Genomic DNA, 23,105 nt, shown 5'->3' on the forward strand with positions numbered 1-23,105 from the left:
TAAGATTAAAAAGAAAAGTTCCCTCAATATCCTCAAATGATTCATTCATTCATATATGCATTCATTCATCGATCCAAATTCGCATGTTTCTGAACATCCTATCGATGCGTTAATCCTCATGAATTTGTAAATAAACGATAAAAAGCTATGACTACGTCATATACCAATCTCTATCCACGATATAAGTGCTATCTAATCCGATAAATGGGCTTCAAAAGGTGATTTCATACATTCGTCGCTTCAGTCCAGTAGTAGCCACCGATAAAATCGGTCGGGAAATTCAATCGATAATAACAGTTAACATCCGTTCTAGACCTGGCCGACAACCTGTTGCGTGTTCGGAGAAACCACCATTCGTTAGAGTATCCTAGTTATTATAAAGTCTTTTGAAGGATAATTTTGGCTCAATCATGTTTCTATTGAGGGGCAAAACCTGAGAAGCTTGTGTAAGATAGTTATTGTATGTGGGAATCAACGCACTCTTGGAGAACAAACGCGTGATGATTACTATCCACTTAATAATTGATATACAGTAATTGAAGGTGAACGGAAAACAAACCAAAGTTAAAGTGCAATGAACTGACAGTATATTCAAAATTCATGTGATGTTCAAGAACCGTTGAAACGCGAGGAAGCGAAAAGTTTTCAAAACAGCGACGAATCATTCTTATCAGAGTTATAACCCCGCTTAGGATTAGTCAGTGATTTATCAACACCCCGCGTCCAAACATTACTAGGCGATTTAGCAGAAAACAGCAATGACGACTACCAACTTCGCAAAGTTTATTCTACTGCTGTGGAAGAACTGGATCATTGCAAAGCGGCATTACTTTCAGACATTTTTTGAAATTGCAATACCCGTGCTTGCTTCCACGTTGCTCATATTAGTACGCGGTCTTGTGGACGCTGATCATTTCAAGTTTAATTTAATATTTCTACCGCTTGACTTGACGTCGATCATCCATCTAAGGTATAATAGCACCGTGGTCCCAAAACTATACACAAACTAAGACTAATTAACTTACAGGACGATTCCCATGAATCCCCCTCTGCAGCACACAATTGCATATTCACCGGAAAATGAACTGTTGGAACGAATAGTCGCACGTTCCGTGGGAATTTTCGATGATCCTATGGTGAACACGATTGCATTCAGCAACTCTAGCATAATGCAGGCTTTTCTTCAGAACAATAATCTTCTAGCTGGGATTGAATTTCCGGATGCATATGTGGTGAGTATATATTCTTTACTTGTTAAAGATGCAATGAAATATCATTTAACAGCGGTTAACCTTTACGTTACCGGCCTCCGACAAGGCATTTTCAAATAGCTGCCATTTCGTCAATTCGCATGAAACCACCGTCAGTTTACTTTAAAAAGATTTCAGTTATTTGTCATAAATGGAGAATGCTGAATTCGGAAACATGCCGGAGATATTCCGGATTGTACTGGAGTCAAGAGGGTGCCAAATTTGGGAAATGTGATTATTTTTTATTTATTGCAGTTACTACACTGAAGTTTTTATGTAAATTATAAGATAATGGTCTTTTGTTAAACATACCACGCGACGGCTCAATCTTCTTGAATTCGGGAGAACATGTCTATAAAAGAAGAAAAATCCCGGTACAAACAGATGAGGGGCCCAGATAGCCGTAGCGGTAAACGCGCAGCTATTCAGCAAGACCAAGCTGAGGGTTGTGGGTTCGAATCCCACCGGTCGAGGATCTTTTCGGGTTGGAAATTTTCTCGACTTCCCAGGGCATAGAGTATCTTCGTACCTGCCACACGATATACACATGCAAAAATGGTCATTGGCATAGTAAGCTCTCAGTTAATAACTGTGGCTCATAAGAACACTAAGCTGAGAAGCAGGCTCTGTCCCAGTGGGGACGTAACGTCATAAAGAAGAAACAGATGTGGCCACTCTAGATCTCCTGGCACAGGTTCCACGAGGGCCTCTTTGGGGACATTTCCGTTTCTTGTCGGATACATGCCGTGCGACGTCTCAATCTTTATGAATTCGAGGGAACTTGTCAATAAACGAAGATTTGGCCACTCCAGAGCAATACAATTTGAATTGGGGCGAATGAACTGGCTTATTGAGTTTCAAGCTTCAAAAATAAAAAAAGAAAACATGCATAAAGAATTTGTAAGTAAATCCTTTGCGGATAATGAGCATGAACTCAAGAATAGATGACCGCTTCGTAGTTGCACTCCATGATTGACCGGAGCAGTCGAAGATGCACGGAGATTTAATGAATGGGGCTTGGGATTAGCGAACCTTTCTCAAAGAGCACGAATCGAGAGTTCAAAGACTGAATATACCTCTGCATCTCCACAATTGTTTCGGTAGGTAGGTGTGTTTCCGGTCCCATCGCTCGCTCCAGCTGGAACAAGCAATACAATCGATGGACCAAACATTTATGACTGGATTACACCACTTTTTCTTCGCACTGCGCGAACTGGACACGTCTGATTTCTATTACATCGCTCACTCCCATAGGGACCGAACACTAATCTGTAGGAAAACCCTTTGCGGGTAATTATTGTTTAATTTCTAATGAAATCCTTACCATATTCTAAGCAAAATTTTTATTCTGTTGCACGGGGAATTCCTCCATTCATGAATAAGCGGTACAATTGACGGAACCGATGTTTGGTCGAATTTACTCTTCTTTTAACGGGCAATAGGTTGTTCTTTTTTATACTGTTAAAACAATTATTGGCAGTAAATATGCCAAAGGGAGTTCATAAATCATAAGACTGGTTTTATGGTGTATTCATGAGGAGTTCCAAAGCGAATTCCTTTTAAGTTTTTATCAACAAATTTATTGAGAACCCTGAGTAATTAATAAAAAAATTTCTTGGAAATTTAAAATAGATTCTTGGTAACATTCTAGCCAAAACCTTTTTAGGATTCTTGTTGGATTTCTGATGATGTTCGAAACAAAGTTCTGGTAGATTCCTTGTTAGTTTTCTTCTCAGCTTTCTGCTGAGACAGATAACAGATTTTCCAAAAATCTTGGAAAACATCTGTTCAAAGAGATCCTGCCTAAGACTGCATCAGTGAAGAGAAGCCACATCAGTTTGTATGTATTTTATCCTAGATTTATTTGAATACTTTTCAGAATTTTCATTATGCTTTACCCGTGGCACATCATGTTTTGTTCAAATAACGGAAAATGTTCAAAAAAGGTTTTCAGCGAAACCTATTCCTTGTGTCTGGAGTAGCCAGATCTGTTGGTAGTGAGGTCATTCTTCATTTATTGACATATTTTCTCCTTCAAATAACGGTAATGTCATAAAATAGGCCTTTCTGGAACCTGTACGTGATGCTCAGAAGTGGAAACACAGGGTAATTGATATGTTCTGTCGAATTCATGAAGATTTAAATGTTGAACAATAGGTTTTGGTCATGAAACTGAAATGTCCCCTAAGATGCCTTGGCGGAATCAGTACCAGGTGCTTAGGAGTGACCTAATTAGTTCATACCTAGTTCATACTTCATTAATTGACATGTTCTTTCGAATTCACGAAGATTGGCACATCACACGGTTTGTTATGGATATAAAACAGAAATATCTCGAAGGAGGGTCTGGTGGAACCTGTGCCTGGAGATCTGGAGTGGCCACATCTGTTCGTACCGAGCCTTTTCTTCTTTTATTGACAAGTTCTCTCGAATTCACGAAGATTGAGACGTCGCACGGTATGTTTTGGACATGAAACAGAAATGTCCCCAAACTGGCCCTGGCGGAACCGGCTATCATGTTTCGGAACGGTCCACTTATTCAAATTATGTTGGAATGATGATATTCGACCATGATCTCACATTTTACATAAAAACTGTTGTGTTGTAGCTGAAATAAATAAAAAAATAATCACATTTCCCGAATTTAGCACCCTCGTGACCCCAGTACAACCCGGAATATCTCGGTATGGTTCTGATTACAGAATTGTTCATTTATGACAAGTTTATGAGTCCTCTCATGGCGTAGGGGTAACGCGCCCTAACTAGAGATCAGGGAGTCGTGAGTTCGATTCTCACTGAGAAGACGTGTAACTTTTTCGCAAATCTTCACATCAGTTTGTCCATCTAATCCAATTGCAAATTATATGTAATGTCTATTTACTACATTCAGCTTTTCGGTAGTTGTTAAACTTCCACTCGGCTGGTTAGCCGTAAACCACGATTCATTATTAAAAACAAGTAAATCAAAGTGTTTGTGTTTGAATGAGTGTAGATTTAGAATCATACAGTTTTTTGACTAATTCATAAAAAATGTGATCAGCTGTTCAAAAACGTCTCGTAAAATGAACTACTTGGGAGTGTTGTTGAATATCTCGTATACGTTGAGAGATAGCACAGTACCGTAAAACGGGGTAACTTTGATAGCGCGAGACCCATCACATATTAAACGAAATAACGAAGTTTCTGTTAATCAGTTAAGAAAAACGAATGCAAAAGTAAAGAATATTAGTATGACACTTCATGTCAAAGCTGTTTTCGATGGAATCAAGTGCATTTGAGGATTTATATGCAAATATTAAAAAAATACAAGATTTTATCATTTTGCAACGCTTACAAACAATTTGTTCTACGATCACTGTTTGATGAAGTCATAATGAGTTCTTCACTTATCCTTGACAGCCTAGTTATAGTAGAACATGAATTCGGTCTCAAATCTCTTAGCGAAAACCATTGTTACAAACTAGTACCATTTTTGTAATCTAAGTCAGAAATTTCGATATAGCGTTAAACGCCAGAGGTATGCAACGCCCCATAAATGTTCCGTAATTCATTCAATGTTGTTCTATTCATACTCCATTATCAAAGTTACCCCAAAACAAAAAACCGACTTTCGATTATATGAAAAATAATATATCCATTCAGAATAAACCTTTTGGCAATCTATCAAGTACAATCGATAGCTAGGATGTCAGTACTTGTTTTAAAAATATAAATTGTAATTCTTTGAAACAGCATGCATAAATATTGAAATAAATATTTTCTTCAAAATAAACTATCAAAGTTACTTCGTTTTCCGGTACTGTCTTCGGCGAAGTTTCAGCACTCAGTGCGATCTAACTTCGAGACTTGAGGATCATCCTTTTAGTTGAGCAATTGACCGTTAGAGACGCTTTTTCTGACTTGCACTATATGAGCATTGAACAATGAGAATGAAAACTTTGTAACATATAATATCCCTAGACCTTGATGTTTTCAAAGGTTGGTGTCTTCGGAAGAGTTGTTCAGTAGCTCAAGGGCTGACATGCATTGGTCATTCTGATATGGAATCACGCCACCAGGTGGCGCTGGTGAGCAGGGAATTTTTGTTTTGCGGGGATAGCTCAGTAGCTGGCGTCTTCGGAAAAGTTGTTTAGTAACGCTAGCATTATTTGAGCCAATAAATTCCAGATTTTGCCACCAGGCGGCGCTAAAGAGGATAACTCAGTAGCCTTAATGTGCTTTAATACCACATTACAGTAGCCTAACCACTTAGATATTAGAGCGTTAGCGCAACTACTGGCACAAATAGTGGCTCAATCGATTTTATACCCTAAACATAATTTTATTACTCCTTTTATCTTACTTTTCCTTATAGTAGAGGTTGAAATCTTTCAATTGACGCAAAAAGATCTTTTTTATGATTCTTCATTTTTATGTTATTATTATTGTTTTTTGCTTAGGTAATTCACTATTGGCACCCACACTCTAATTATTTTTTCGCACTCACTATTACTTATCACCTATGATAGGTCCATAAATCATCACTATGTTTTTTTTTTGTTGGAACGTAAAATAAATTCGCGTATAAAAGACCTGTGGATTAATCAATTTAAGTAAATGAAAAATCGAATTTAGTACTATTCCATTTAATTCCACTAGACTTCCTTTGACAGATACGCGTATTTCGACCTCAACGGCCTGACGTCTTCAGTGCCGTGTACTAGACTTAAATTAAATGATATATTCCTAAATTTGGATTTTCATCTATTTATAGGTATTCCACTAAACAGTTCAAAGATTTATTTTTAATCAGTTTATTTGTTTTTTTATTCATATTACATCAATTACAGAACATACAAACTCTACCGGAGCATATGGAGTTCGCCATACGATTTCCAGCCGAGATGCGCACATTTGTTCAGGTGGGAACGGAGTTCTGGAACAACTGGCAAACCAACAGACTTTTTCCAGCGTTCGAAACTCCTGGCCCGAGAAATCCCGTGCGAGACGATGGCGGCTATCCAGCCAACTACTATCGCGAAACGTTTGCCCAGGTGCAAAGTGCCATTTCCCAGTCCATCGTAGTGGAACGGAACCCGGAACTGGTGATTCCGGATGTGTTTTTGCGGGTGAGATTTGATTATCAAATCAGGTCAGAAAACAATTTATTGAATAGCAAGGACTTCGGTTGTTATAAGCGGTACAATATATACCAAAAAATTCGTAGCTTTTCTGAATGAGAGCAGAGAGGCGTGTCATAGAAAACCCTAGGAAACTTTTCTCATTTCTCCATTTGCAACATATAAAATTTTGTATTCAGTTTTTCATCATGTGTAAATTTTACAGCTCAAGCTATACTACCATCTATCGTTTACAACCTCATTCACCTGTTTAAAGAAGAAAAAACGAGCTTTCGAATAAACTTAACCAATATGTATTTAGCAGTTATCGTAGCAAAAGAAGACTGCAGCAATTTTCGTCTAAAATAGTTTGATAATTTTTTCGACATTTACTCCAATGTTTCAACATTAGATTTCCTATGTAATTCATTTGTAATATACCATGGAGGAAACGTGAGAATTATCTTCTAAATTGTATTTTGAATCCGCTGTAGATCATTCTTTCTGCTATTTCAATAGTTAGTCCATATTGGTGCATTTTTTTCCTTTATATTAGTGTGTTTTTAACTTAAAGCTAGTTCAACACTCAATATTGGGTGTTGAACTAGCTATAGCTATCTTCTTCTTCTTCCTGGCGTAACGTCCTCACTGGGACAGAGCCTGCTTCTCAGTGTTCTTATGAGCACTTCCACAGTTATTAACTGAGAGCTTACACTATGCCAATGACCATTTTTGCATGTGTATATCGTGTGTCAGGTACGAAGATACTCTATGCCCTGGGAAGTCGAGAAAGTTTCCAACCCGAAAAGATCCTCGACCGGTGGGATTCGAACCCACGACCCTCAGCTTGGTGTTGCTGAATAGCTGTGCGTTTACCGCTACGGCTATCTGGGCTATAGCTATACATAAGTTAAAACACACTAAAATAAAAGGAAAAAAAACGTACCAACACGGACTAACTGTTGAAATAGCAGAAACAAAAATCTACAGAGGATTCAATACACAATTTGTAAAATATTGGTACGGCTTACAATATAGCCGACCTTAAAATTTTAGACAGTCTAGTCTATTGAGAATCACTAGAAGTTCTACCACCAGAAATATTTGGGACCGTCTATATACCACGAAGACCAAAAACTCCGATTTTTTGACGGAACAACCTTCTTGTAGATATGCGTGGACCTTATTGTTAAATTTAAAGTTAAAGTTCTTACTTTTAAAAAGATTGTGAATGTGAACTAAACTAAATTCGCGAGAAAGAACTTTTTGATAATTGCCAGATTTGGATCTCTTTTTCATTTTAATTACTTGGACTGATTTGGATTAATTGCTTGAACTATTTTTTCTTAAAATAAACAACATCCACGTCATCTCTCTTTCAAGCGTTATCCCCACCCACCGTTCTACAGCGATCCGTTGCTTCTGGGGTTGGAAAATTTGCTCCCACTGATCATTGTCGTGGCGTTCTTCTACACATGTATCAACACCGTTAAATACATTGCCGTGGAGAAAGAAAAGCAGCTGAAGGAGGCAATGAAAATCATGGGTCTTCGGAGTTGGCTACACTGGACTGCATGGTTTGTGAAGACCATGATTCTGCTTCTGGTTTCGATTTCCTTGATCACCATTCTACTTTGCGTAAGTTTTATAGGTGTAATATAAGAAAGCTAAATTATTATTTTCTCATCAAACACTTTAGATTAGCATGACCAGCAACACCGATCTGGCCGTGTTTACTTATGCAGAATGGTCAGTAGTTTGGGTTTACCTGTTGGTCTACAGTACGGCAACCATCACATTTTGCTTTATGATGAGTACATTTTTCTCTAAAGGTAATTTTTGTAAGGATCTTTAATTCGTAATCCATTTGACGATTTTAATTATGCTTTAGCTAACACCGCTGCTGGAATCGCTGGACTAATGTGGTTCATATTCGTCATGCCGTACAACATTGCATTTTCCAACTATGACACAATGTCCTTGTCAGCGAAGTTGGCTCTTTGCTTATTCCACAACTCTGGAATGTCTTTTGGGTTTATGTTGATGATGCGTCACGAAGGAACTACGACAGGCGTACAGTGGCATAACTTATTTGATCCGATAACTGTTGATGATGACCTAAGCGTAGGAGCTACCATGATGATGTTACTAGCGGATTCTGTGATCTACCTCGTGATAGCGCTCTATGTCGAAAAGGTACTTCCGGGAGAATTCGGCATAGCTCAACCTTGGTATTTTCCATTTACTGTCAGCTTTTGGACAAATAAAGTTGACATTGTAGATGATGCGGATGGGTTCGTAGAAGCGTCAGAATCTAGAGAACCAGATCCAGCAGGAAAACATGCGGGTATCAAAATCAAGGGACTACGGAAAGCTTTTGATAAAGAAAAGGTGGCCGTCAAAGGTCTTCATCTGAACATGTTTGACGACCAGATAACGGTTTTGCTTGGACACAATGGCGCAGGTAAAACAACAACTATGTCGATGTTAACAGGAGTGTTCTCGCCCACATCTGGAACGGCTCTTATAAACGACTGTGATATACGCACAAATATAGACGGCGCTCGTCAATCTCTAGGCCTTTGTCCGCAGCATAACGTTTTGTTCAACGAGATGACAGTTGCCGAGCACATTGAATTCTTTGCTCGATTAAAAGGTGTCGAGAGGAAGAATATTGCCAGTGAGATTCGTCATTATGTTAAGATATTGGAGTTGGAGGACAAGATCAGTTCGCAATCACATACCCTATCAGGTGGAATGAAACGAAAATTGGCAGTTGGAATTGCACTGTGTGGAGGATCAAAAGTTGTTCTATGTGATGAACCGACGTCTGGCATGGATCCAGCTGCAAGGCGCGCTTTGTGGGACTTGTTGATCATGGAAAAGAAAGGAAGAACAATTCTGTTGTCTACACATTTTATGGACGAAGCAGACATTCTTGGCGATCGAATAGCTATAATGGCGGATGGTGAATTGAAAGCAGTTGGTTCTTCATTTTTCCTGAAAAAGAAATTCGGTGTAGGATACCGTCTGATTTGCGTCAAAGGAGATGGATGTAATCCTCAGAATGTTACTGCATTAATACAACGATACATTCCAAGTTGTCATGTCGATACCGACATAGGAACAGAGCTCTCTTATGTCCTAGAAGAGAACTATACTAATGTATTTCAAGCTCTACTAGAAGATCTGGAAGAGAACTCAGAACAACTTAGCATTGATAGCTACGGAATATCACTTACCACATTGGAAGAAGTTTTTCTCAAAGTTGGAAGCGATTCCTTACCTCAGGAGAAACCAGAGAATCAAAGTAACGGATTTTTATATGAAAATGGAGCCGCTGGTTCCACGGTTACTATTAACTTTGACGAAAACGAAAAACTTCTTACCGGTGCAGCACTGAAACTTAACCAAATACAAGCGATGTTTTTGAAAAAGTTTATAGCAACCTGCAGAGGATGGATTGCGATGCTGGTTCAAATTTTCATTCCTATATTCTTCGTAATCATGACCGTAATAATTGTAAGATCTTTTCCGGACAGCGTTCAGCTACCAACATTGAGAATTACTCTGAATGATTATCTACGAACTACAACTGTTCTTGAGGCAGCAACTGATGAGCTGGACGTCGTACACTCCTATCAAAAACTGTTTGGCCAATATGGAAAAGAGACTCAACTATTGACAATCACAGAACCGATGACTGACTACATATTGCGAAGGGTAAAATATGTGCATATACTTGAAACACATCATTACATTCATTATTTTTTACAGACAATAGAAAACACTCCGTTGGTGATGAATCAATTTCTGGTTGGCGCAACCATCAGTTCCGATAATGTCACCGTGTGGTTCAACCCCCAAGGTTTCCACACTGTACCGTTGACAATCAATTTGTTTTATAACGCACTGCTGCGATCGACGTGCCCCAGCTGTTCGATAGAAGTTACCAACCATCCGTTGCCATTTAGGCCGGAAACTCGAGTAAGTATTGAGATAGAGTAATCCTTTTTAAGGAAGGCTAATTTGATGGAAAAAGTCATGAATTAATGATTTCTAGAGACCTTGATTTATGAATATTGCATTTCGTCAAATTTTAATTGATCTCATATCCCAAAAACTGCTTTGTTTGCAACTTTTCTATAAACATAGAAAACTTTAGTTGGACGCCTCTTAGTAAAATCATGACGTATGGTATGCCGCACTTGACAGATTATTTTGAAATGAACGATGATAAGGTTGCGAGAAGACGCCTCGTGCTGCTTCTATGTCCCCTTATGTGTTAGCTGCCCTTGGCTCCACCTCGCAAGCGCAGTCGACGTACATGTTGACGATTAACCGGTACTCGACCATCACGCCAATGTGCTTCATAAAATGCGTCAATGATATTGCGTGTCATTCGATGGTGTCCTCAAACCATTATTACACATTGATTTATTTTGTTTTACATCAATTATCTTGATAAAACCTCGCCAACAATATTTGGCCAATGTATTCGATCCATGGCCGCTTCTCTCCAGCCTCGGTTGCGATCCACGCTTTCCAGATCCTGGTGCACCTGGTCAATCCATCTAGCTCCCTGCACCCCACGCTTTCTTGTTCCGACTAGATCCGTAGCGAACAAAATCTTTGCAAAGTTGTTTTTAGGCATTCCTCCAACATGCCCTGCTCAGCGTATCCTTCCAACGTTAGACACCTTCAGGATACTGTGTTCACCATATAGTTAGGCGAGCTCGTGGTTCATACTTGGCCGCTACATACTGATGATCGTCCTTAGACTACCTGTATTATGAGCATTTTATACATACATGGTGCATTTGGTTTGAAGTGGAATCTTGCTCGACCGCAATTTCTGCTGGAGTCCATAATAGGCACGACAGATAATACGCCTTCGTATTTCTCTACTACCATTGTTTCTAGCCGTCAGGATCTTCGAACAAATGAATTGTTTTACAGTTACTAACGATAACGTTCAGCATTTTGGGGCACATTTCAGCTGGTGTTACTGAACCCTTGACTGGAATTAGCAACAGCCTTCCTACATAACTACTAGTATAGCAGTTAGAGTTAGTGCTTGCTATCTCCCATTTGAACGCAGTCCTGGCATAGGATGCACGGCTTTTGCGTTACACCAGTTTTATCGGCTGAGTTGCGTTACACGCGCTTGCTAATGCTTGTGTTATCTTGCTTGCATCTATATTTCAGCGTCGCTTTTTGGTCGGGCGCCTCGACGTAAAGGTCTATATTGAAGTTCTTCATCTTCCACATTCGTTTCCATTTTCTCATACGCCACGTTCTACAACTACCCTGGTTGATGCTTTAGTGGATGGCCTGATAGTACATATAAGCATACTCTTCACTGAACAGTTCATGTTGTTCATCAGTAAAGGGCTAAAGATATCACCTTCGTGTTGTAGGTTATGGCCTTCAGTCTATTATGCTCAAAAACGGATTTTATGTTTTCATCCGACATTTCGGACACATTTATTGTGCCTTTTTCAAGGAGTTAACTGTGTTCCGTTTTCTCGTTAACTTGCCAACAGCATAGGCAGCATAAGTCAACATACAGAATTTTGCCCGTTCTGGTCTTAACAAGGGCGTAGAATCCAAAAAACGATCCGGGTCGCAGAACTTCGATAAAGTTGCCTGTTTATCGCCACTTTTTCATATTCTTATTCACAATAAGAATAGAACAGCAGGCACGAAAGTCCATCACCCTGTCGAAGTCCCCGGCGGGATTCGAACGAACTGGAATGTTCACCCGAAATCTTCACGCTATTCTGCACACCGTCCATCGTTGCTCTTATTAGTCTTGTGAGCTTCCCGGGAAAGCTGTACTCGCCCATGCTTTTCCATAGCTCTTCGCCGCCAATGCTATCATAAGCCGCTTTGAAATCGATGAACAAGTGATGCGTTGGGAGTTGGTATTCACTGCATTTCTGGAGGATTTGCCGTACAGTGAAGATTTGGTCCGTTGTCGAGCGGCCGTTAATGAAACCAGCTTGAAAACTTCCCACAAACTCATTTGTTATTGGTGATAGACGACGGAAGATAATCTGGGATAGCACTTTGTAGGCGGCATTCAGGATAGTGATCGCACGATAGTTTTCACATTCCAATTTGTCGCCCTTCTTGTAGATGGGGCATATGACCCCTTGCTTCCACTCCTCCGGCAGCTGTTCCGTTTCCCAGATTCTGACAATCAGCCGGTGCAGACAGGCTGCCAACCTCTCCGGGCCCATTTTGATGAGTTCAGCTTCAATACCATCCTTACCAGCGGCCTTGTTATTCTTGAGCTGGTTGATGGCATCCTTAACTTCCCTCAATGTGGAGGCAGGTTGGTTTCCTTCATCCGTCGTGCTGACGTAGCCACTTCCTCCGCTATCGTGACCCTCGGCGTCTGTGTTCTCCGTGCCATTCAGGTGTTCATCGTAGTGTTGCTTCCATCTTTCAATCACCTCACATCCGTCCGTCAAGATGCTTCCGTCCTTATCCCTACACATTTCGGCTCGCGGCACGAAGCCTTTTCGGGATGCGTTAAGCTTCTCGTAGAACTTTCGCGTTTCTTGTGAACGATGCAGCTGTTCCATTTCTTCACATTCTGCTTCTTCCAGGCGGCGCTTTTTGTCTCGGAATAGGCAGGTTTGCTGCTTTCGTTTTCTTTTATATCGCTCCACGTTTTGTCGCGTCCCTTGCTGCAACATTGCAGCCCGCGTTACATCCTTCTCCTCCAAAACCTGCCTGCATTCTTCGTCGAACCAATCGTCGCATGTCCTCCTTTCCACGTACCCGATGATGCTCTAGGCTGCGTTGTTGATGGCTGCTTTTATGTTGCTCCAGCAGTCCTCAAGAGGGGCTTCGTCAAGCTCGCCCTCTTCCGGCAACGCTACCTCGAGATGCTGCGCGTATGCGGCAGCGACGTTCGATTGGGCCAGTCGCGCTAGGTTATACCGAGGCGGGCGTCGATACCGTACATTGTTAATGACGGATAGTTTTTGGCACAGTTTCACCATCACCAGGTAGTGGTCGGAGTCAATGTTAGCGCCACGATAGGTTCTGACGTCGGTAATATCGGAGAAGTGCCGTCCATCGATCAAAACGTGGTCTATTTGTGATTCCGTCTGCAGTGGTGATCTTCAGGTGTATCGATACGGGAGGCTGTGCTGGAAGTAGGAGCGGGGAATAGCCATGTTCTTGAAGGCGGCAAAATCTATCAGTCGTAGGCCATTCTCATTCGTCAGCCGGTGGGCGCTGAACTTTCCATTCGTCGGTCTGAACTTCTCCTCCTGGCCAACCTGAGCGTTTGAGTCTCCTATGATGATCTTGACGTCGTGGCTTGGGCAGCGGTCGTACTCGCGTTCGAGCTGCGCGTAAAATGCGTCCTTGTCATCATCAGTGCTTCCGGAGTGTGGGCTATGCACGTTTATGATGCTGAAGAACCGGCCTCAACTTGCACATTCTTTCGTTGATCGGCCACCACCCGATCACGCGCCTCTGCATATCACCCATCACTATAAAAGCTGTTCCCAGCTCACGTGTGTTGCCGCAGCTCTGGTAGATGGTATGATTACCTCTAAACGTTCGCACCATCGAACCTGTCCAGCACACCTCCTGCAGCGCTACGATGTCGAAACCGCGGATCTTCAGTACATCGGAGAGTATGCGTGTGCTTCCGATGAAGTTGAGAGATTTGCAGTTCCACGTACCGAGTTTCCAATCGCTAGTCCATTTTCGTCGCTATGGTCTTTGCCGATTGTTCCGGTCCGTATTCTCTCGTTGACGTTCCTGTGCTGGTGTATTTTTACGGCTGGCTTGCAGGGCCTGACACCAACCCCCTAGATTTCCGGAGGACCATTCCCCCTAAATGTTCGGCGGGCCATAGTGCGCAGTTTAGCTTAGAGTCCTTCTCTGGCACTCGGACGATGATCAGCCGCCCCTGACATGGGGAACAGACGCTGTTGTGAGCCGCTCCTAACATGGAGTACAGACGCTCAAGGTTTGCAGAAGCAAACCCCCCCTTCCCTGTCAGCACACGACCAAAGTTCCCACCGGGGGTTGGTTACCCGATCTTCCCCAAGGTTACTCGTACCCCGGCCAGTACCACGAGGAGGTAGGGATAGGAGTTGCTGGGCAAGAGGCTAAGGACCACCCAATGGGGTCTATTTTATTCCTGTAGGTACGCGAGGTACCAATGGTATGCCATGCCCAGCCATTTACCGTGCTACCGCTTCTTCAGCCATTTACCGTGCCATCGCTTCTTCATTTTTTTCCGCTTGATTCTCACTTCAAATCGATAATTTGATCCATCCGATTTCGCGCCTCTAGACAATTTTCGCTTAATTTGTCTGGAAGACTGAAACTCGGCCATCTCCCGAAGAAAGTTCCAAAGGTAATATGCCATACGGCAGTATGGGTGGAAACGTTTTTTTTCATTGATTTCTCGCATTTCTATCAAAACTTTCACTTTTCCCAGCTATCTGCGAGTCGATTGCGATCAGGATATGTAGTTCTTATCCACACTACATCACACCACTTATGTATATTCGACTGTGGTCAGAAACGGCCAGCTTCCTCGATTTACCGTATTCCACTTGTCCACGTTGTTACATATTCGATGGATAATGTTGTTGATGTTGACATTGTTCCATTGTCACACAGACTGCTGTAACGGTTCGTAGTAATCCCTCAGCAGGTTATCGAGGTTTTGTCGCGGTTAGTGTAGTTTTCGTGTCAGATAATTGTAAGCAGGCTTGGGAACTGTGACCACAATTTACCACAGTTCATCGATTCTGCCAGTCAACCAAAACACAAAGCAGCAGCAGCATCAATACCATCAGGCGTTGCGCTGCCAACGGTTCACACACTGCTTGAATGTTTTTGTCTCTCCACTATGACCGTTTTTGGGTAGCCATTCCGAGGTGAATGATTGAAAAAAATGTTAAATAATTCAATCGCTAATATTTCGCTTGTGTTTTCAACTAATTGAAATCTATAAGCTCTAACAGCAAGAGCACAATCATTCCGTTGCGATACATATAAACAAGTTCAATTTCATGCTGCCTTTATCGAGCAAAAATGCAAAACCCCGAAAACCGCAAAAATCGTGTCGCTCGAGTCGTTTCGCATTCGGGTTTGAAAAACGTTGGGAAGAAGAAGATTACAGTTTCGAAGAGCCGTGACATTTTTTTGTTTTGAACGGTCATGGTTTGCTTTGGATTTTGATGGTCCTGTAGAAACATGTAAATGTAGAGGCGGTAAATGTTTGCTACAGTACTTTTCCCATCCCTGATTGTAAGTAATTCAGGAAAGCGTTTGTGTTGTGTGTTTCTACTTCTTGTTTGGTCACCCGATAACCACGCAGCCAGCCAAATATCTTCCACCATTGACAACCAGGTGGCGTGTGCGGCATACAATATTGGTAGCATACATTGGTAGCAAATGGAGGCCATGGATTATGAGTGGATCCTCAACAGTCCAAAGACTGAAATCGGCCATTTGCCCAAGTGATCCCACCAAAGGTGGACGAGTGAGTGTGGTGTTTTAGGGACACATGTAATAGTTGGAGCCCTAAGGTCCAAACCGGAAATAACACCATGATCTTGGATAGTGCCGAAAAGCACCTTTTCCCCGCTTCCACAGGCGTAATCGACATGTCTGCTGAAACTCAGCCAATCAACAATCATAATCCTTAGGTGCTTAATTTAACGCAATCTTCGACCGTGATTCTTGTCTGCTGCGTTAGATTTAGATTGCTGCATCTGAGACTCACGAGAAGCGTGCTTTACCACTACAAAACACCCCCTTTTGCTTCTATTCCTTGATCTCTCCCGGAAATACATCTAGTAACAACATTGAAGGAGGTCCCAGACAACCAAAATGTACGTATAACGAAATCACCTGGAGGCTTTGTATGTGCAAAATTTCACTTATAGGATGTCGCGAAAAGGCCTTCTACGTACAAAAGTGGAGGCGATATGCGTGCATTTATTATGTGATGAATAATAACATACATTGCGAGTGTATACATATTCTACCGAACTAACCTGTGATGTTATGTAACTTAACATATGATAATGAATGTTGATTTGACAGCTGTTACGGATTGATTCGACTTACTTTGTACGAGTGTATGGGACGAAGCAAAATGTACAAATGAACTCAGAAAAAAAAAGTGTTTTAAGCGAGGAAACTCATCAATCTGACGAGTTTATCCACGGTGTTTTGCGAATTTGATGTAATTAGTATGAATAAACGAGTTATAACGCGAACTTTCATGCGATTTCTGGTTGTCTGGGGTTGTACTCGGAGCCCTGCACAACTTGTACTGAATGCTCATGTGCTCGTTCACTATGCTTCGCTCCGTTTTAGATCGACTGGGCCCTGCACAACTTCTACTGGTATCCTCTACGCTTGCTGACTAAGTTTCGTTGCACTGCGTAAAATTGTAACATTTCGAGGTCTTTTGGTTAACCAGTTGGATGACGAGGTTGGTCCAGCGATTCCGATTGGAGGATAACTTCCGGTTCACTGGTTCCCGACGACCCGAAACTGGTGGTTTGTCAAGATCGATACTACTCGGCCTAGTCCCCGAAGGTGAAGCTAGTCTACTCCGGTGGAGAGTTCACCGACATAGGAATATTTCTCGAACCGACGTTTGCGCTACGCGTTTTTCCTTGCTCTAAGATTGGGCGGTAGAGTGCCAAAATCAGTGCAGCGAGTCCAGGTGGAGGATGGCTTCCATATCACTGGCGCTCCAAGCCGGTAATACGTTACGTACTACTCAGAATAGCCGGGGACAATGGATCTATCCTACTTCGACGAAGATTTCCCCTGCGGCGGGAGACTTCTCGAACCGATGCTATCCTGCAAATGCCGCGGTCGGTTCTGCGATTCCGATGGAGTGAAACTTCCGGTTCACAGGCACCCCGACGACCATTTTCCGGTGCTGTTTCGCTATATACTCAGCTAGACCCCGAAGGTGAATTGAGCTTACTCCGACACGACGTTGGTCGGCCAAGTGCCAGGGCCGATCCTACAATGCCGGTTGGAAGATGAATTCCGGTTCGCAAGCGGACCAACGACTTATTACCGATACTACGCTACGCCCGCTCCTTTTCTGCGACGACATAACCTGCGTTATCTCTCTGTTTACCGCATGCCAAGTGCTTTCATGCTGGCACATATTCTGCACGATGTTATCCGGATTAAGAACGCTTGCGATTTCTGGCATCATCTCGCTTCGTAGATCCTTGAATCGAGGACAATAGAATATAACATGCTCCGGTGTTTCTTTGATGTGTAGACAGGCCGAACAATGTGGAGAATCTGTATGTCCGAGTCCGTGCAGGTATTTTTGGAAGCATCCGTGGCCTGACAAGAACTGTGTCAGGTAGAAGTTAACTTTTCCATGTTTTCTGGTAATCCACACCGACACGTTGGGAATGAGCCTGTGGGTCCACCAGCCTATCTCCAAATTATGCAACTCCTTCTGCCTCTTAACCATTGTATGAAATCTTATGACATGCCTCACATTTCTTGTGTCCCATCGCTGGTAGCATACTATGGCCTCAGACAGAGTGATGCAAATGGGAATCATTCCGGCGCTAAGGCACACCGCCTCCGACGATATAGTGTGGTGAGGAGCCAGAACGCACCTTTCGACTTTTTTTTTCGAACGACCCAAGCCGGAACCCAGTACCGTAATCCGGGGTAACATTGATCATTTTTTTGAATATTTCTTAAATATTTCGTTTGAAAATGCAAATGTTGCAAATTTTATATTTTTAAAACAAGTACTGCCACCCACAGCTCATGCCTATATACTGCTTTTTATTTTTTGAAAGATTTAAGCATGTTTAAATAAATGTTTTAAGTGATTTTTTTATTTAGCTGATATGGGGCAACATTGATCACCTATGTAAACAACGTTCGGTAATGTTGAAAATGTCGTTACTTACTTAAATCATGACCCCCGAAGCCGAATATGAAGACCAAACGCTTACAAGTAATTTAGTTTTTGAATTATTTGAAAATTAAGAACACCTCGAAAAGCGGAATACGCCTAAAGGTAAGCAATTTCCTAAGGAAATTCTATATTCTTTACAGTAACTCGTTAATGTTGCCTAATTGAGCATACTTATGAAAGTTTTGACAACGGAATCGTTTTCAGCGATGTCATTTTTAGTAAGAATTGCATTTTCCTTGCTCATATCGTTTGCAGAACTTGTGTGAGACATGAATCTTCGGTAGTATTATCCTTACCCATTGAAATCATTGTTTCGAAAAGTTGACAAATTTACGCATCAATTAAACGCAATTTTCACAAAAATATTCACTTTCATTAGCTAATGAACATGGGAAAGAGAATCATCATTCATGATTTGGAAATGTTCCATCAATAAATGATGATACGAACTTTTTACGAGATGAGTCATTCCGATCAATGTTACCCCGCTGATCAATGATACCCCGGATTACGGTACCCAGCAAGCATATTGGTCTATATGAAGCAAGATCTCCTGGCGGTTTTCCCGGTTTTGGCAGCAACATTAGTTTCTTCATTTTTCATCTGTCTGGGAACAGCCTTCCCCTAGACACTTCTGCAACGCTATTCTGAATATATCTGGGAACGTCAGCTTCTACCGTACCATACCTTTTCAGGCATATTCAGTCCGGAAAACTTTTCATTAAGAACGTTTTTCGATTGTGCCACTAGGCGTTGCATGCTAGTCCGTTGTCTAGTGTGATGCTTTCTTCAAAGGGCAAATCGTCCTCTGGAAGCATTAACGTGTAGGTGTCTTTTAAAAAAGTCATCCTGTTCTCCTGGTGTATCCCTCTTTCTTTTTCTGTCGGATTGTTCCTAGGCTCCTCCTGTGAACGGGCTGTTGCATTTACCGGGATCAATGCCTTTTCGGCGTTTTCCGCTCTAATCTGTAATTCCTTATGTTCGCGTTCTGCGACTGTAACGGCGGACTTGATGTTCGTGACCAGCTACTTTGGTTAGAACACTTGATTAGGAAGCATGCATCCCACTGGATTCCCGCTATTTCCATTGTATGAAGTTGGCTCTCGTGATTCCATGGTTTTCTATGCAAGCATGGAGCCCTTACTAGGGTTGACACAATTCTTCATGAGGGTTGTGTTCATAGCTTCGTTTCGAACGTACACGAAGGCCTGCCAAGGTAGTACCAGGATGAAGGCAGTCTCCAAGTTGGTGCCACCCTTCCTTACTCAGGGAACACTGTCAGCCCACGACTGTTAATCGACGTATCCAATCCGTGATCCGTGTCCTGCCCGTTGTTCTGCGCTGTGACCGGTATACCATAATCAGGATTTTACTGACTTTCATTCTGATGTGGCGGTTGGCTTAGGCACTTTGAAAGTGTTATCAGGTGGCTTGTTTAGGGTTACTTGCAGATATGTGATTTTTTAGGGATTCAACAGAGCCCACTGATGAACCCCCGCTACATTCTAGGTAGACCATGCTTAAGCTCTTGGTCAGATGGACTAGAAGCTCGGTCACCTCTCGGAGGAAGCGGAGGAAGGTGGTATTCCATACGGATGAGTTTCGCTTGGGAAAGGCACGAATCCCAAGCTCCCACCTGACGACCTAGACGTGTATAAAAGTTTATGTGGGTAACACAACCCAAGTAACCAAAACTTCAGATAAAAGGGCATGTTTTGGCTTAAGCAGCTTGCTTTGTAAGTAACTAACCGAACTTCAGTTCACATAAAGTTTGTTTAAGTTGCATATAGAGAATCATATTTACGTTCAAGTACAAAAGAAGTTCAATTTAACTTGCTCTGAACTATTTTAATTCTAGATAAGTTCACGAGTTACTCTTTCGAGAGTCAAGTTCCGTCAGTATCCGTAGTGTTATTTTATACCAAAAGTGAACTTAGGAGTTCTCTGCTTAAGTGTAATCCGAACTATTGATTGCTTGGGATGTGTCTAGCTATCGCGGGTTGCGCTGGCCACGTCCTTACAAACGATCAAAACGGCAATCGATAATTACATATTTGAAAAAGAGTAACAATGCAAAAAAAAACTATACGCAAAGCTTAACCATTGAAATATTTTCTTTTCCAGTTCACGCAGCTTCAGGCTGGCAATAACATGGGTTTCCAGCTGGCCTTCAACACTGGATTCGCTATGGCGTTCGTGGCAGCGCTCTATGTGTTATTCTACATCCGAGAACGAGTTTCCCGAGCCAAGCTGCTACAGTTTGTGAGCGGGGTAAACGTGTTTGCCTTTTGGATGGTGTCCTTTTTGTGGGATTACATGACCTATATCGTTACCGTTCTGTTCTACGTAGCAACACTCGCTGCATTCCAGGAGGATGGCTGGTCAACGGGAGAAGAACTTGGACGTGTATTCCTGATATTGATGGTCTTTGGATTCGCATTCTTGCCGCTCACGTATCTGCTGTCGTTCCGATTTGAAGTTCCAGCTAGTGGATTCGTCAAATTGATGCTGCTAAATATCTTCACGGGTATAATATTTTTCATGGCTGTGTTCCTTCTCCTGTTCGATGGCTTTGACCTGGAGCATGTTGGACGCGGTTTAGAGTGGGGTTTCATGATTTTCCCCTTGTTTGCATTAAGTCACGCTTTGAGTAATGTAAACATTGCATCGACAACTCTCCAAATTTGCGATGCTCAGTGTAGCATTATACCGGGATGTAATGAAAAACTCATCTGCGAACTGTTTCCGAATTGTTGTGGTAAGATTGATCATAAACTAGTGCTTCTGGAGTTCATATAACATTTGTACATTTTTCAGGTGTTGAAATATTCTCATTCGATCCAACGGGAATCAATCGAAACTTGTTGTTCATGGCTGGACTAGGATTAGGGTGTTTTGCTTTGCTCATGTTCGTTGAGTATCGAGTGTTTAGCAAATTGTCTGACATCATAACTTCAAAGAAATCCCCATCAACTTTGACTCCAACTACATCTACAGATAGTGATGTTTTGGCTGAAAAAGAACGTGTTCGTCAAATGACCATGAGCGAAATAAGCGCCACTAATCTGGTGCTTCGAGACGTAACCAAATATTACAAATCTTTTCTGGCAGTGAATCAAATATCTGTATCAGTTGAACATTCCCAATGCTTTGGATTACTAGGCGTTAACGGAGCCGGTAAAACTTCAACCTTCAAGATGATGACCGGTGATGAGAACATTTCCGCTGGAGATGCATGGGTTAGTGGGATTAATTTAAAGACCGCCATGACCACAGTTCATCAGCAGATTGGATACTGCCCACAATTTGATGCACTTATAGATGACCTTACAGGCAGAGAAACAATGAAAATATTTGCGCTGCTCAGAGGTGTGCCAAAAAATGAAATATCCGCGGTTTCCATGAAACTTGCTGAGGATTTGAATTTCAAAAAGCACATCGACAAACGCACGAAACAATACAGTGGTGGAAACAAAAGGAAGCTTAGTACTGCTCTGGCTTTGTTAGGTAATCCAACAGTCGTCTATCTAGATGAGCCTACCACTGGTATGGATCCTGGTGCCAAACGACAGCTATGGGACGTGATTTGTAAAGAACGAAGTGCAGGCAAGTCGATTGTACTGACATCCCATAGTATGGAAGAATGTGAAGCTTTATGCACAAAGTTGGCCATCATGGTCAACGGAGAATTCAAATGTATAGGATCAACGCAACATTTGAAGAACAAATTTTCTAACGGCTATTTCCTGACCATAAAACTAAAGAAGAAAGCTACCGAAGACGCCACTGAAAAGGTATCAGAAATTAAAGCGTACATAAGTGAACATTTCCAAGATGCAGAACTCAAGTAAGTGATGGATTGGTAAAACAGTTCAATATTTAACATAATTTAATTTGCAGAGAGGAATACCTTGAATCAATCACCTACCAAATCCCAAAATCCGAAGTTCGCTGGTCAGCAATGTTTGGACTGATGGAACAAGCCAAGCAAATTCTCGACATTGAAGACTACGTGCTCGGGCAAACCACGCTCGAGCAGGTATTTTTGTCATTTACGAAATATCAACGAGTGGTTGCCGATTGACATCCGGTTAACGTCAGTGATGCATAAGCCCAGGTTACATATCAAGTACAAATATTAATTTATTATGCTGTTCACAATACTTATGCATTATACACACATATTTTTGCAAGTATGTTCTTCAAAAATGAGAAAGATAATAAAACCAATTGTCTCACATCCTGTCTTGTTAAATTATTTTCTAACTTTCTAGATACTTTTGCCAAAGAAACAATCCAAATAAAACCATAAATCAAAACAAATAAAATATATAAATTTTATGAATCTTTTTTTTTTTTGTTGCCTGGTAGAGCTAATGTAGCTTTTAAACCTAGTGTGTTGTTTTATTAATCCCAAATCAATACGCAATTTTCCAAATCGTCCATCATTTCTCTAAAGGAAATTGTTCTAAGTGTTGTGTTTGTTTGTCTGTGATTGAATTATATGTTTAATGCATTACTTTGCAATTTATCGATTTTACTATTCGAGATAAAATCAGAAAATTGCATTTGGAGCAACAGTTGACTAGTGGTGACCATTGGAAGTGTCCGTGACAACATACGAACTCTAAACGAACTATATACATAAGGTACTCCGGGGCAAGTGAGAATCCAGGGTAAGTGGAACCTTCAGGCATAGCTCATTTGTGGTAAGTTTTTCAAGAGGACATTCTTCTTGAAAGTTGAAAAGTTGACAAGGGATGTTTGAAATACAAAATATGTAGTTGT

The 23,105-nt window shown here is 41.6% G+C and overlaps 1 protein-coding gene across 1 annotated transcript; it reads left to right on the forward strand.

Moving 5' to 3' along the window:
* Positions 1-230: 230 nt before the first annotated feature.
* On the forward strand, positions 231-22,520 carry LOC5570566 (ATP-binding cassette sub-family A member 3). Its single transcript, XM_021854068.1, has 10 exons — positions 231-970; positions 1,028-1,232; positions 6,080-6,358; positions 7,733-7,987; positions 8,049-8,181; positions 8,241-10,072; positions 10,127-10,336; positions 20,442-21,075; positions 21,135-22,164; positions 22,218-22,520. The coding sequence occupies exons 1-10, from the start codon at positions 759-761 to the stop codon at positions 22,399-22,401; spliced, it is 4,974 nt and encodes a 1,657-aa protein (XP_021709760.1). The 5' UTR covers positions 231-758; the 3' UTR covers positions 22,402-22,520.
* The last annotated feature ends 585 nt before the right edge of the window (positions 22,521-23,105 follow it).

Source organism: Aedes aegypti, chromosome 3, assembly GCF_002204515.2.
Source record: "Aedes aegypti strain LVP_AGWG chromosome 3, AaegL5.0 Primary Assembly, whole genome shotgun sequence".
NCBI lineage: Eukaryota > Metazoa > Arthropoda > Insecta > Diptera > Culicidae > Aedes > Aedes aegypti.